Source organism: Cygnus olor, chromosome 2 (assembly GCF_009769625.2).
Source record: "Cygnus olor isolate bCygOlo1 chromosome 2, bCygOlo1.pri.v2, whole genome shotgun sequence".
In the NCBI taxonomy this organism is placed as follows: domain Eukaryota; kingdom Metazoa; phylum Chordata; class Aves; order Anseriformes; family Anatidae; genus Cygnus; species Cygnus olor.
This window is the reverse complement of record NC_049170.1, coordinates 48,827,407-48,840,311: the sequence shown is the minus strand read 5'-3', so window position 1 is coordinate 48,840,311 and position 12,905 is coordinate 48,827,407. Positions and strand designations below refer to the sequence as shown.

At 34.8% G+C, this 12,905-nt stretch overlaps 1 protein-coding gene across 5 annotated transcripts in view; it reads left to right on the top strand.

The window, feature by feature from the left end:
- ATP9B (ATPase phospholipid transporting 9B (putative)) overlaps positions 1-12,905 on the top strand; it is a 180,805-nt gene that overhangs the window by 141,796 nt on the left and 26,104 nt on the right. For 3 of the 5 annotated variants that reach the window (XM_040547318.1, XM_040547317.1, XM_040547321.1), the window contains 3 exons: positions 3,467-3,579; positions 7,187-7,435; positions 12,473-12,634. In XM_040547318.1, the coding sequence (XP_040403252.1) occupies positions 3,467-3,579; positions 7,187-7,435; positions 12,473-12,634 (524 nt within the window). The remainder of the gene's footprint in view (positions 1-3,466; positions 3,580-7,186; positions 7,436-12,472; positions 12,635-12,905) is intronic. The other 2 variants (XM_040547320.1, XM_040547319.1) reach the window with 1 other exon arrangement.

Genomic DNA, 12,905 nt, shown 5'->3' with positions numbered 1-12,905 from the left:
TCTGTTGCCACCCAGGGAATGATGCCTTCAGGACTTTTTCCTTAGAAATTAATTTCGTCTTTGCCTGCTTTACTCTGTGTTTAATGACACAATTTTAGACCAAAACCAACAAAAACAACAACAACAACAAAAAACAGTCTTGGATTCATTAAAGAACATACTAAATTTTTCTTCAGCAATTGTATACTAACTTTTTGTCAGGATACTTTCCTTGTGTGGTAACTAACTGTATAGCAGAGCAAAGAATATGTGATGTTAGTTGGAGATCATACACTGACTACCATAATTTCTGATTTTTTTCTAAAGTAGTTTTATTTATCCACTAACTTCATATTAGCAATGTCTTAAAAGTGTGGAACTGATACATAAGTGTTTAAAAAGCATTATCAAAAGTAGAAAGCTCTCATACTGTTCTTCAGTACTTTTATCACTTTGAGCAGACTAGAAAAATGGCTCAGTTTTGGGTTCCTTTTCATTCCTAAATTAAGCTATATAAAAAAATTCCTTCTCTCCATGTTTGAAAGGCTTGCATTTTGGTGGATAAAGTAAACGATGCATTGTTTTGTCAAGGTGTATTAGGTTTCTTCCAGAAGACTACAATTTAAGAATTGCTTCTTAAGTTGTAACATGATTGATTGGCATTATGAAATATTTGGACCAAGTTATTGGGGATGTCTTCATCCTTTTTGGTGTTCCATTCATTAGAAGAATGTAAAAGTAAATTCTTAATTTTCACATATAGGAAAACTTCTAACTTCCATTTGGATGACTGGAAATGTGTATTTTGTTTTATTTTTGCAGAAATTTGGGGTAATTATGCATTTATAAATGCAGCTACCCATGTTTCTCCAACAGTGCTTCATATGTATTGTCTGTTGTTGAAAGCCTAATGCTAGTCTAAAAAACCAAGAGCAAAAATTAATTGTTTCTTTTGGGTTTTGTTTCCTTCTTTTTTATTAGAATTTTGAATTGCAAGTACAGATATTTTTGCAGCTTGCTTTCATATGCCATAGATGTTTCCTATTACTGTAGCTGATAAAATGGAAGGATGTTGATTCTATAAGTAATGCATAAAATCTGAGTATTAAATTGTGATTGCTGGAATGTTTAACCTTGTCTTTATAAATTGTTTTCCCTTGCTCATTTTTCCTGAACCTCCTTCCCTGGCTCCTGATTCTTGCAAGATAGGAAAATCCATACTTTTATACTCTGAAGCTTTTCTTCTCTGCTTGCTGAGATGGGAGGCGGGAAGGAATGACACAAATTTTCCATCTATCTACCTTTCCCTCAACTACACATGATTTGGACTTGGACAGATTTAGTAATGTCAGAAGAAATAATCTTTCCATATAATAATCGTAGAGCCAATTTTGTTTTTTCTCTGTTTTCCCAAGCAGCAATTACTGAACTAGTGAGAAACAGATTTGACAGTTGCCTGCTGTCTCAAATTTTGAGTGGCATTTAGTTCCCCAACTCCTAGGGAGCATTTATTTTAATTCAAAAATTGGCAAAGCTATGGGCAGTGAGAAGATGTTAGCATGCCTGGAAAGTAACAAACGTTATGCAGATTTATTTGGAAATTTCTTGCAACAAACAATATTGAACAAAGTACTTTGTTTTTGTGTTTTTGTTGTGTTGGATTTTTTGTTTGTTTGTTTTGTTTTCTTTTTAAAAGGAGATTTTAATTTCTCATGATTGCAAGTGGAAACTTGCCTGTTTCTCATCTGCAAAATGTAGATTGTTGTGGTTTTTTTTTCTCCTAGCCCACAATTACAGTCATAAATGTAATCAAATTTAACAAACAATATTTGAATAAAAGTAAAGCTTGTAAAGGCAAACAAAAAGTCGTCATGGACTTACATGATGACTATAAAAACAAACTCTTCTTATCCCATGTATAAAAGTAGTCAAAAGTTTCTGTCTTCCTAATTGTGGAGATCAAGAACTTTATCTTCATGGGCTGCTTTCCAGCCTTGGGAATATTCTACTTCTCATATGTATTTTTAATAATGTTATGCATTTTGTGAAGAAATTATGTTTCATATAAACCTTGTTTTAAATATTTTTCTAAATGCAAATGGTATGACTGTGGTAAAAAATCCTGAACAACATGTAAGGAAACGTGAATGGAAAGTGTCAGTTTTTAATGGTAGAGAGGGAAAAGGGAATATATTTGGAATGATCATCTAATGCTTCTATAGTAATACAACTAGACATGGTCTGATAACTGTGGTTTGATGGTACAACAATTGAAATGAAGTGTCACCATACAGATATTACCAGAATGTAGGAGTGTTAGACATATCGGATGTAACTGAGGAAGACGTGACTTTTACAACCGTACTGAATCTTCCAAAATTACTAATAGTTCTAGCCCTATTAGATGCATAAGCTGGATGCTAACTGTCCAAACAGTTCTGTTTTCCACACAATGGAGAGAAGTAACCTACTCTTCCTGTGGCTTGTGTCTTTAAGCATACTGGGATGAAGACATGAAATCGTTTATTCTGCAGTTCTTATTTGTGGATAATTTTAATATCCTTTGCATTAAAATTATTGTAAAAGCTTCAAGAATGGCACTTTTAGTATCATGTTGTGTTTATCATCATCAGGATATTGTCACATTTATGATTTTTGATAACCCAAGACTGTGTGGTTAAATATAGTAAAAGTTTTGTACTAAATTAATTCCCCTTTGTCTGAGTAATTAGAAATAGTTTTTTAGGAAGGGCCATTATCAGGATAATCTTTTGTGAGTTTACCATGGGAAGCTAGGTGACCTCTTTTTGCCTGATGTGCTTCATCTTGGAAGCCTGAACCTTCCACCTTTCTATTAAGAGTTTTTTCAAACCCAGGGATGTGAACAGTTGGCAGAGATGGATGCAAAGTGTCAGTCTGTGACTGACACCCTGTAGTTTCTCACAAATGCAAAGTGTGTTCTGAAAACACTGATTTCATTCGTTCTGCCCTATTCCAGTTGGAGGCTAAATCTGTCAAATTTGGAAGTGATGTTTGTTCTTAATGACTTATTCTAGCTAACATTGAATGTGCCTGCTTGCTAGCGTGTCTGCCTTTGTACATGAGGTGCTGGATTCCTGTACGAATGTTTTTTTATTTTCCTTTAGCATTTCTGATACATGATGCAAACTGTTGCATTGATGTTTGAGAGTCAGTTTTATCTATATACTACATTTTCTGTGTTTTATACTAAGGAAAATGATTTTGTGTCTTTCTAGTTTGTATGTTTAGTTGTGGTGGCAGAATCAGGCTGAAGGTGGAACCAGTGATTTCTTCCAGTATGACTAACTCTGATCTTTCTGCACAAACATTACTTTAATTAACTGAACTAATGCTAACTTATGATTCATTCCTTCTTTCCAAAAGAAAGACTGGGGCTGGGGGGTGGAGTGTTGTGGCCTTCTCATGGTATTTTTTTGCTGGTTTGTAATGTGCTTCTTCATTACAGGAACGCTTACACAGAATGAGATGATATTTAAGCGTCTCCACCTAGGTACTGTGTCCTATGGAACAGACACGATGGATGAAATTCAGAGTCATATTATAAACTCGTATTCACAGGTATCTCATTTATAAATTATTTACCTTTAATATGGAGATATTTTTAAAGCACTGAAGCATTGTTGTTGATCATGTCTAGAAATTTGAGATGCTATGAAAATTCTTCCTTTTGTAGATCTCTCTTAACTGGTAGGATGAAAGGGGAAAGTGTGAGACAGTATGTTGTTCTCTCCTGGTTCTAAAGTTCCTCGTAACACCCACTTCACGGAGTTTACTTTTCTATTCCCCACTATCAGGAATCTGTGTTAACTTGTCTGTGCAATGCAGTTTGTCTTCTGCCAAATCATCTCAGAGTAAGCTATTCATTGTGGAGACTGCAAATTACGAGTAAATGACCAGAACCCAACAAACAGTAATTACGTCTTTGAAGATATATTCATCAACAATAGACATTGAAAACCACATTAATTGGCATAACCAAAAAGAAAAAAAAAAAGTTGGCAAAATGAAGACATATATAAAAAAATATTTTAAAACAAATAAATATGGTTTTAGAGAAATTTAAGATTGCAAATGGCATAAACCAGGGGAAAAAATGAAAACTCTCTAACTCTCTTCTGGTTGAGAATGAAGTGTTTGGTCTTCCTGTGATATATGAATGCTTGGTCTAGGAAGAGAATTGTGACTCCTTGTCTGTCTGTGGCTAAGTTGTGGAGTGGAGGAGGATCAAATTCTGCAAACACCATTTGCATTTCCTATGTATATAAAGTATCTGGGTTGCTTCTGCAGGCCTTTCTACGGACCTGATTCCATTCTGGGATTAGGAAGGTGTTTTTTTTTTATTTTTATTTCTATCCTTTGAAACAAACAACAACAACAACAACAACAGATTGATATAGGAGCATATAAGTGATATGTTAATTAATGTTTTCATATGTTGCATAGAGTGTGATAATTAAGACTTATACATAAATTATAGTTGATGTGGATACAAAACATCATTGGCTGACCCAGTTAGGTTCATACACTGACCCCCTTATCTGTGTCCTCATTTTCTCTTGTAAAAAGATTGATTGTAGGATCAACAGTTAGCTTGGGTCTTTAGTTATGCAGGTCTTTTTGAACTGTACCTTCCTTCTCTTTTGATTCTTTAAAAACAAAAACCAAAAAGTTTGACACCAATTTGTTAATACTCTGTAGCATTTCGGAAGAGACGCAGAAGGGAAAGCAGTGACTAAACACAGTATATTAGTTTTCAGTCTGCATCTTGAATTTCTATCTTATTTTCCATATAAACAAATCAAGGAATCTAGTTCTTAGATTTATCCAAGAAAAAGGAATTCATTTCAGCTTAATTCTTAGTAGGTACAGCCATGAATATGTCACTGACTTGCAATAATAAGCCTGTGAGAAATAAGATATGGAGTTCTTTTACCTAAAGATCAGTAGTCCAGATTTGGTTCAGGATGGGTTATTGGAAGTAATTGCTACCTGACAATGTTTATAAAAATCAACCAACCTTAGTTTTGTTATAATGGATTGTTTGGGTATTCACAGTAACAACTGTAGCAATAGATAATATTAACTGATAAACTTCAGCAGGCACACTGAGGACTGACTAAGTTTGAAGACTGGGCACCAGTCTTCTTGTAGAGGAGGCACATTCATTAACACCTCTCATTTATTTAGGTTAAATATTCTATCTGAAAAGAATGGCATAATTTCTGGAATTCTTACTTGCTTAAAGGTTTTACTAGTTTGTTGTAGAATTTAATGAGTGGTACCCATGGTTAATTATTTTTTTAATTACTGTAACAGATTTGGCACTGAATTCTGTAAAAGAAGAAATGCAAGGGAAGCTTTATTTCCCTGAATTGTGGGAAAGGATTTCCCAAGTCTATGTTAGCAGTTCTTAAATGATGAAAAGAACTTTTTTGGAACTTCCTTTTTTCAGCTTTAGATAACACTGCTTAATGTTTAAATAATACTTTAATTATGTGTGTTGCTAGCAACTATTTAAAACAGAAAAATGAAGGAGTTTCTTTAACAAAACAGGCAAATATTAAACAGTTGCTTCAATCTCAAAACTATAGTGAAATTTTTTTTTATTTAATCCATGTTAATAGAGGCTGCCAGTTAGCTAGGCAGTGGTTCTTGTGTGACATTGATTTTATCCCTTGTTTGTGTTCTATTATTACAGTGGACCTACTAGACTATTGTCATCTTAATGTAACACACAAATCTATTATAACCTGATTATATTTCCCCACTGGAAGCATTTTGTGATAGAGGGCATAATCTTTAATGGAATTTGTGTGAAATTAAATTATACAAGCATCAATAAACATAACATAATTCAGGAGGAGTAAATCAGCTTAATTTATTTGCAGCTGTAATGGCATCAGCGTTAGCAGAATGCAAATGTCGAGGTTTAAAGCAGTATCTGAAAAGCAGTGCCAGATGAGCAGAAAGTTAAACCCTTTATTAGACAACACTGTAATTTGATGGGCAGAATGTTCACGGTTCAGCAGATTACAGTCAGGAGTTAAAAACGCATGGTTTCTGAAGAGGTTTTCTGAGTTACTAAAGAGTCTTCTGTTCACTCCAGGGTAGAACTGCATATATATTTAGATATATAGATAGATATATTTCCAATGCTGACTTCAAAAACAAATAAACAATAAAACAGTTGCTTTCAAACATTTATAAACAGAGTACTGTCTTAGACAAATTCAATCATGTACTTGACTATTTCTGAAGGATAACTAAAAGTAGTGTTAGTGTTATTCAACAATAATATGATCCTCAAATTTGTCAAACTATTACTTTGAAGGATTATTTATTATATTTTTGCATTTTGCTAAGGAAGAACAAATTCCAACCTGCAGCAAAAGCAACTACCATTCAAACTGTATTAGTTTACAAATAATGTAGAAATCACATAGGTTTTTAATTTAATCAGTGATATTTTTGTCCTAATTTTTATACTTAATGATATTTGCATTTGTTCTTTTGTTCCATACCAATGTGCTGTTTAAAATGCCAAAGATTTCGGTCAAGATGTAAAGGGATTTTTTTTTTTCAATATTAAATTGTGGAATATAAGTTTCCAGCCTCTGGATGTACACAGATGACAGAATAAAGAAGAAAAGCAAACAAACAAAAGAAAAAACACCCTTGCAGTTTTGTTCTGGTGTTCCTAAAGTGATCCAGTTTGTTGCTGGCTTAAGTACTTTTCTAAAATAATGCATAGGAAGTAAAGTACATAAAAGGATTATTGTGTGATGGATCACTGGAAAAGGTAAATTATGAATTAAGGAAACAGGGTTTTCTGCAGAACCTGGTCAGTCTACTCATTCATTTTATTGGTTACTTGTTTTAATTTCGCATTTTTCAATTACCTGCTGTTTGAATTCTCTCTTATTGAAATTAAATATAAATTCAAGATAATGAACCTCTGGTTATGCATTAGTTCTAGAGAAAAGTAGATGAGGGTTTTTATTAATCACGAGCTGAAAGAGTTAACGGTAGTTTTTATGAAATAAATAGTTACTATCCCTACAATTTATCACCCTTTGTAAAGGGAAAAATCAGATATAAATCAGTATTCATGTTTTGTTTCTATTATTAAACTTTGTTTTACTGTTCATTGTATTGGGTCTTAAAGGTGCATTCTCAGAATAGTGGAAGCAATGTAAGTTCAACACCATCTAGGAAACCTCAGTCTTCTGCACCCAAAGTCCGCAAGAGCGTCAGCAGCCGAATACATGAAGCAGTGAAGGCTATTGCACTGTGCCACAATGTGACCCCAGTTTATGAATCACGTGCTGGTGTGTCTGGAGAAACAGAATATGCAGAGGTGGATCAGGACTTCAGTGATGAAAATCGAGCTTACCAGGCTTCCAGCCCTGATGAGGTCAGTATGCAAGGGCAAAAAAAATTTAATCTCAGCCAAAAAACAGGATTCATGAAGTTAAAAAGAACAGAACTGTGAAATACAAGTGTTTTGGGGTGGGGTTTCTTTATACTTCCAATAATCTGGTTTTACTTCCTTTACTGCTATAGGAAAGATCTAGGTTATATAAAGGTAGTTTGAATTATTTGCCTAAGAGGTCTGTGAAGTTAATGCTTTGAAGTCAATACTGCATTGAGTATCAGAATTAAAGTTATTAGGTGTATTCTCAAAACATTAATTCGTGTATGGATCATAGCACAGATATTCAAAAGAGAATATGAAACTCAGCTTTGAGTGATGGACAGCCAGGTACATTAGCTAGTGACACTACCGGTTAGTGGAATATACAGGAAACAAACCCCAACAGGATAAAAAGCCTTAACCTCAAACACTCCTGTACAAAAGCTCTTGAGCTTACTTACCTTAGGCAGCTGCATTATCTTGAGGGTTCAGTCAAAACTTCATGAAGTGTGGAACAAACTTAAAACCCTATTTGAGTAAAATATACATTTGCCTTACATTGAAATCCAAATCTGAAACAAATCCTACTGCTTTCAATAGACCTGAGTTATTGTTCTGAGTAGTCGTGTTTTGGAGCCTGAATTAGTTGCCTAAAATTCAATCCAGAAAGATCTTGCGAGGCAGAGACAAAATTCAAGTTTCAATATATTGCAAAGTAAGCATAAAAATAATTCTGGTCCACTGACATGGATATGGGTGTACTCTTGAAAACAGAATATTTAGAAGTCAGTTTGCCTCTTAAATTGAATAGGTTAAAGGGCATCTTTGTTTTAAAAAAATTCCAGCAGTGTCTGAAGGTTGTATATACTGTTGGTGGTGTAGCCACAGTAACTTAGTCATAATCAAAACACGGTTTTCACAAGATGTGAAGAAGGAGTTGTATATGTGAAAGCCTGTATACTTTTTTAACTGTACAAGTTCATCTAATACCAGGTAATATTTCTTCCACAAAGTAGTAATTACTACAATTACTACAGCTTTGCTTGTTACTTTCAGTATACGTTTGGTTTGCATTTTTAGTATATCACCATATGTAACATTAACAGAATTTTAACAATTCAAACTGCAAACTAATTGCTAAAAGAAACAAGTTTATAACAAGTCCTTTCAAAAATTAAATAAAATGAAGTCTTTCTTGATGTTGTACTGAACAGACAATTATATCCACTTCCAATAGTTCATGGTATCAACGGATTGCAGAATACAAAGAAATGGCTGGTTCTCAGAGATTAAAAAGCAGCAAATAGAACATCCATTTTAGAAATAAACTCTAGGTAGGACTTGAGCTCTTTGGCTAAAATCAATAATCCATAATATTGTGTGTGGTGTTATAGAATACAACTTGACCTACAATATGAGTTGAGAATGTTGGAAGTGCATTTGTTTATGACAGAGATACTGTCAGTATAATCTGTTATTGTATCTGCATAATGTTTGACAATATTTGCACACGTACAATTTTTCATATGCATATATAATCATATTAACTAAATGTATTAGTGTAATGAGCCTGCAAGGTACCACTAAATATAATGAAAGATGCAGTCACAGCTAAAGATTAAGTAAATCCTTCAGCTTTAACAGACAAAGGTGAAGAGATGTGCAATTAAGAGAAATGCTGATTTTTTTCACACACTTGCTCTTCTCTCTATATTTTTTTCAATTCATTCAGTCATTTGGAATCTGAAAATAATGCTGTAAATAGCAATTCTCCTTCAATATTTGCTAAAGGAAACAGCTGTAAGACTTGAGAATTATGCAAGTGGTGCCCTGGGAAGACAGTAAAGGATTTGACCTTGGAAAAAGGAAAGGAAAGTTGATAAAGTGCTTAGATGACAGATATGGGGCTCAGGGTGAAAAGCAAAGTGGAAGAGGAAGGCAGCAACGAAGAAACTGTTAGTGCTTTAAGGGAGAGAATGTACAGGTATTTTTAATAATGATTTTTTTATCCTGAACTCATACATTCAAACTATATGCAAGTGAAATGAAAAATGTGCAACACACTTCAGAACAGACAGCATTAAATTTCATTTTCAAAGGTGTTTGAAACTACTAAAAATATCATATTGAATAGGTATAGTTTAATATATTTAGAAATTGATACTGAAAGGAGTCTTATAAAATGATGAAGCTACAGAAAACATTTAAATAGCATAAAAAATGCAGGATAACAGCAAAAAGGCTAAGAGTTGAAAGACTTAGCAGGTCTTTATCATAATTTTTTAAAGAGTTGTATTGATGCAATGCTTGCAAATCACTGGAGCCTAAGGAAAATAATGTAAATGGTTCATTATTTAGCTTATTGAACTTTCTTGCAGTTAGGTTGACTGATGATGCCAATGTTTCCCAATCACCAAAGTACCATTTTAAAAGCATTTTTTATTGAATAAAGTGCTTTGAATATTGCACCCTGGAGCTTTATTTAGGGAAATGATTCAATTGATGTTTTCTGTTTAACCTCAACACTGACCTATCACAACATATTTGGTTAATAAGCAACATTATCATTTAATAGACTTAACCAGTTTTATGCATTGTGCTTTCTCAACATTACAACTCTATTCTCTTAGATTTTTTTTATGGAACTCGCTTGATTGCAGTCTTTTGAAAGAAGATGTGATTTGTTCAGTTGTCTTTTTGCATTATGTAACATTGCATGTTATCACCGTAGCGTATAAAGAGCAGAGAACAATGTGTAAGTATAAACTGATCTTCCCTGTAGAAGGGTATAAGAAGCAGTTCCATAGTATATTGACACGTAATACAGTTAATGAAATTACTTGAGGAATTCATTTGAAATTCTTCACACGTGTATGTGTGCATCCATATACAGATAATATAATCAAAAGGAAGTCTGCACATTTAGAAGTAGGTACATTCATCATAAAAGATGTATTTATCTATCGTTAGAGTAACCTGAGATAAGTAACTGATTTTGTATTCATAATGTGAACCCTACTTATGCCAGGCTCTTTGTTTCTTATGATAAGTGATCAATATTTCATTTTCTCCGAAAGAGTGGAAAGTTTCATTTGTCTGTCACTTGTCCTCTGCAGATGTAGCATAGCAAACAATAAACATTCATTGAGAACTTGCTTAAAAAAAAATGAAAACATCTTTTACTCAGCCATGATAGCTGTGGGTTCAGCTCATCTGTAGAAAGTCAGCTACCCTAATGTAATGAACAATCATAAAAGGGTATAAGCTAAGTAGGTAAAGCAATGGAGTTCAAAGGTCACAGACCCAAGCAATTCAGGGGCATGCTATGAACAGGGGCCTTTGAAGACCTTTGCTCCCCTCTGGTCAGAAAAGATTGATCAGTCACGATTTTTAATGACTGCGTACTCTCATAAACCAGCTATTTATTGGTTATGCTTAGTCCTGCACTGTTATATTCTCAAGCATTTCTAATTCCAGTATTTCAAGTATTTAAATACTACTTTAAAGTGTGGTCAGTTACTTAATTCCAATGTTTCTGTCCAAAGACAACAGTTTCTAAAATTAATTACAATGATACACAGCCAATCATTTAAAAACAGACAGGGAAATGATATGCCCTTAGTGAAGCAGCTTTTGTGTTTACAAGTGAAGCCGTAATGTATGAGACATGTTGTATTGTTTAATTCATTTTATTGTGTGTGCTTATTGAAGCAAGACTAATTGTGTTGTTTTGTCAATGTATTGTGAAAAGGAAATCACTCAGTAGCATAAAACCATCACTTTCATGACCTTCGAGACCCACAAAGAATAACTACTTCATAGCTTGTCTTGAATATCGATTGGCAGTTTTTTCACATATCAAGCTGTATTTTAAGTTAATAATTTTATTTAATTTTGAAAGTTCTTGATGAAAAGGGGTAGACTGCAAATTTCCTTTACCAAATCATTGTTCATAAATATAAACAAAGCGGTGCTCATTGGAAACATTAATGTTGTTGAACAATCCTAACAGAAACTGTTGGGAACATTCAGACAGTAGGGGGAAAAAAAGCTCCCAGCTTCTTCCCTGTTACCATACCAATAGTCTTAACCTCAGTATACCACATGTATAACCTGTGTGTCCTCTGTTTCCTTACATGGGAACCAGGTTTTGAAAGTAAATCCGACTATCTGAAATTAAGATGCTTTTAATTTGCTCTGAAATAAATGAAGGTTGTTTACATGAGAATTCTTTAAGGAGCGAAACTATCTTAAGAAATTTCCACACGTAGTTCTTCACTCTCACCCTAAAAACTGCTCACTCATAAATGTCAAAGGCTTCAAAGCCTTTATTTATATGGTCCATTTTTCACCTAAATGGTCAGGGGCATTTTTTTGGTCTTAGGCCAAGCAGTAACAGCCTTTTAGGATGGAACTGGTAAGTGAAGGTCTTCAGAATTCAGTAGGATATCTCATACCTCACTTCGTGGATGTATGACCCTGTGTGCTCAAGGACGAGGCAAGTTTCATTTTTTCAAGTGACTATATCAGTTTTTCATCAACCATGACTTCTTCCTGCCATCAGGGTCCCAAGGTGACAAGTAGCTAGAGGTCATTATCTTTCCCACAGAGCAAAAGGATTCTATGTTGCAATTCACAGAATTTTTCCCACAGAGCAAAAGGATTCTATGTTGCAATTCACAGAATTCCAGAATTGTAGAGGTTGGAAGGGACCTCAAGAGATCATCGGGTCCAACCCCCCTGCCAAAGCAGGTTCCCTAGAGCAGGTTGCCCAGGTAGGTGTCCAGACAGACCTTGAATATCTCCAGAGAAGGAGACTCCACAACCTCCCTGGGCAGCCTGTTCCAGTGCTCCATCACCCTCACATTGAAGAAGTTCTTTCGCATGTTGGTGTGGAACTTCCTGTGACTGATTTTGTGGCCATTGCCCCTTGTCCTGTCCCCACAAACCACTGAAAAGAGGTTGGCCAAATCCCTCTGTCTCCCTGTAGAGGTATTTATAAAGGTATTTATAAACATTAATAAGATCCCCTCTCAGTCTTCTTTTCTCCAGGCTGAACAAACCCAGGTCTCTCAGCCTTTCCTCATAGCGAAGATGCTCCAGGCCCACTATCATCTTTGTGGCCCTCCGCTGGACACTTTCCAGGAGATCCCTGTCTTGTTTGTACTGGGGAGCCCAGAAATGGACACAGTACTCCAGGTGAGGGCTGACCAGAGCAGAGTAAAGGGGGAAATTTTTATTCCCCTAAATAAAAATTAGTAAGACAGTTGGGTGATACCTGGTATTTCCTACTAATCCAGAGGAAGATGGGGCAGATGTTAACCTGACCAGGAATGAGAGTCCCCACCCTTGTGCAAGTCATTTACCCTCATGGGGAAAGGTCAGGAGAATTCACAGAGGATCTTGGAATTGGGCTGAGTAAGGGACAGACCTGTACCTTTTGATTGCATGGCCTAAAGCCATTTAACAG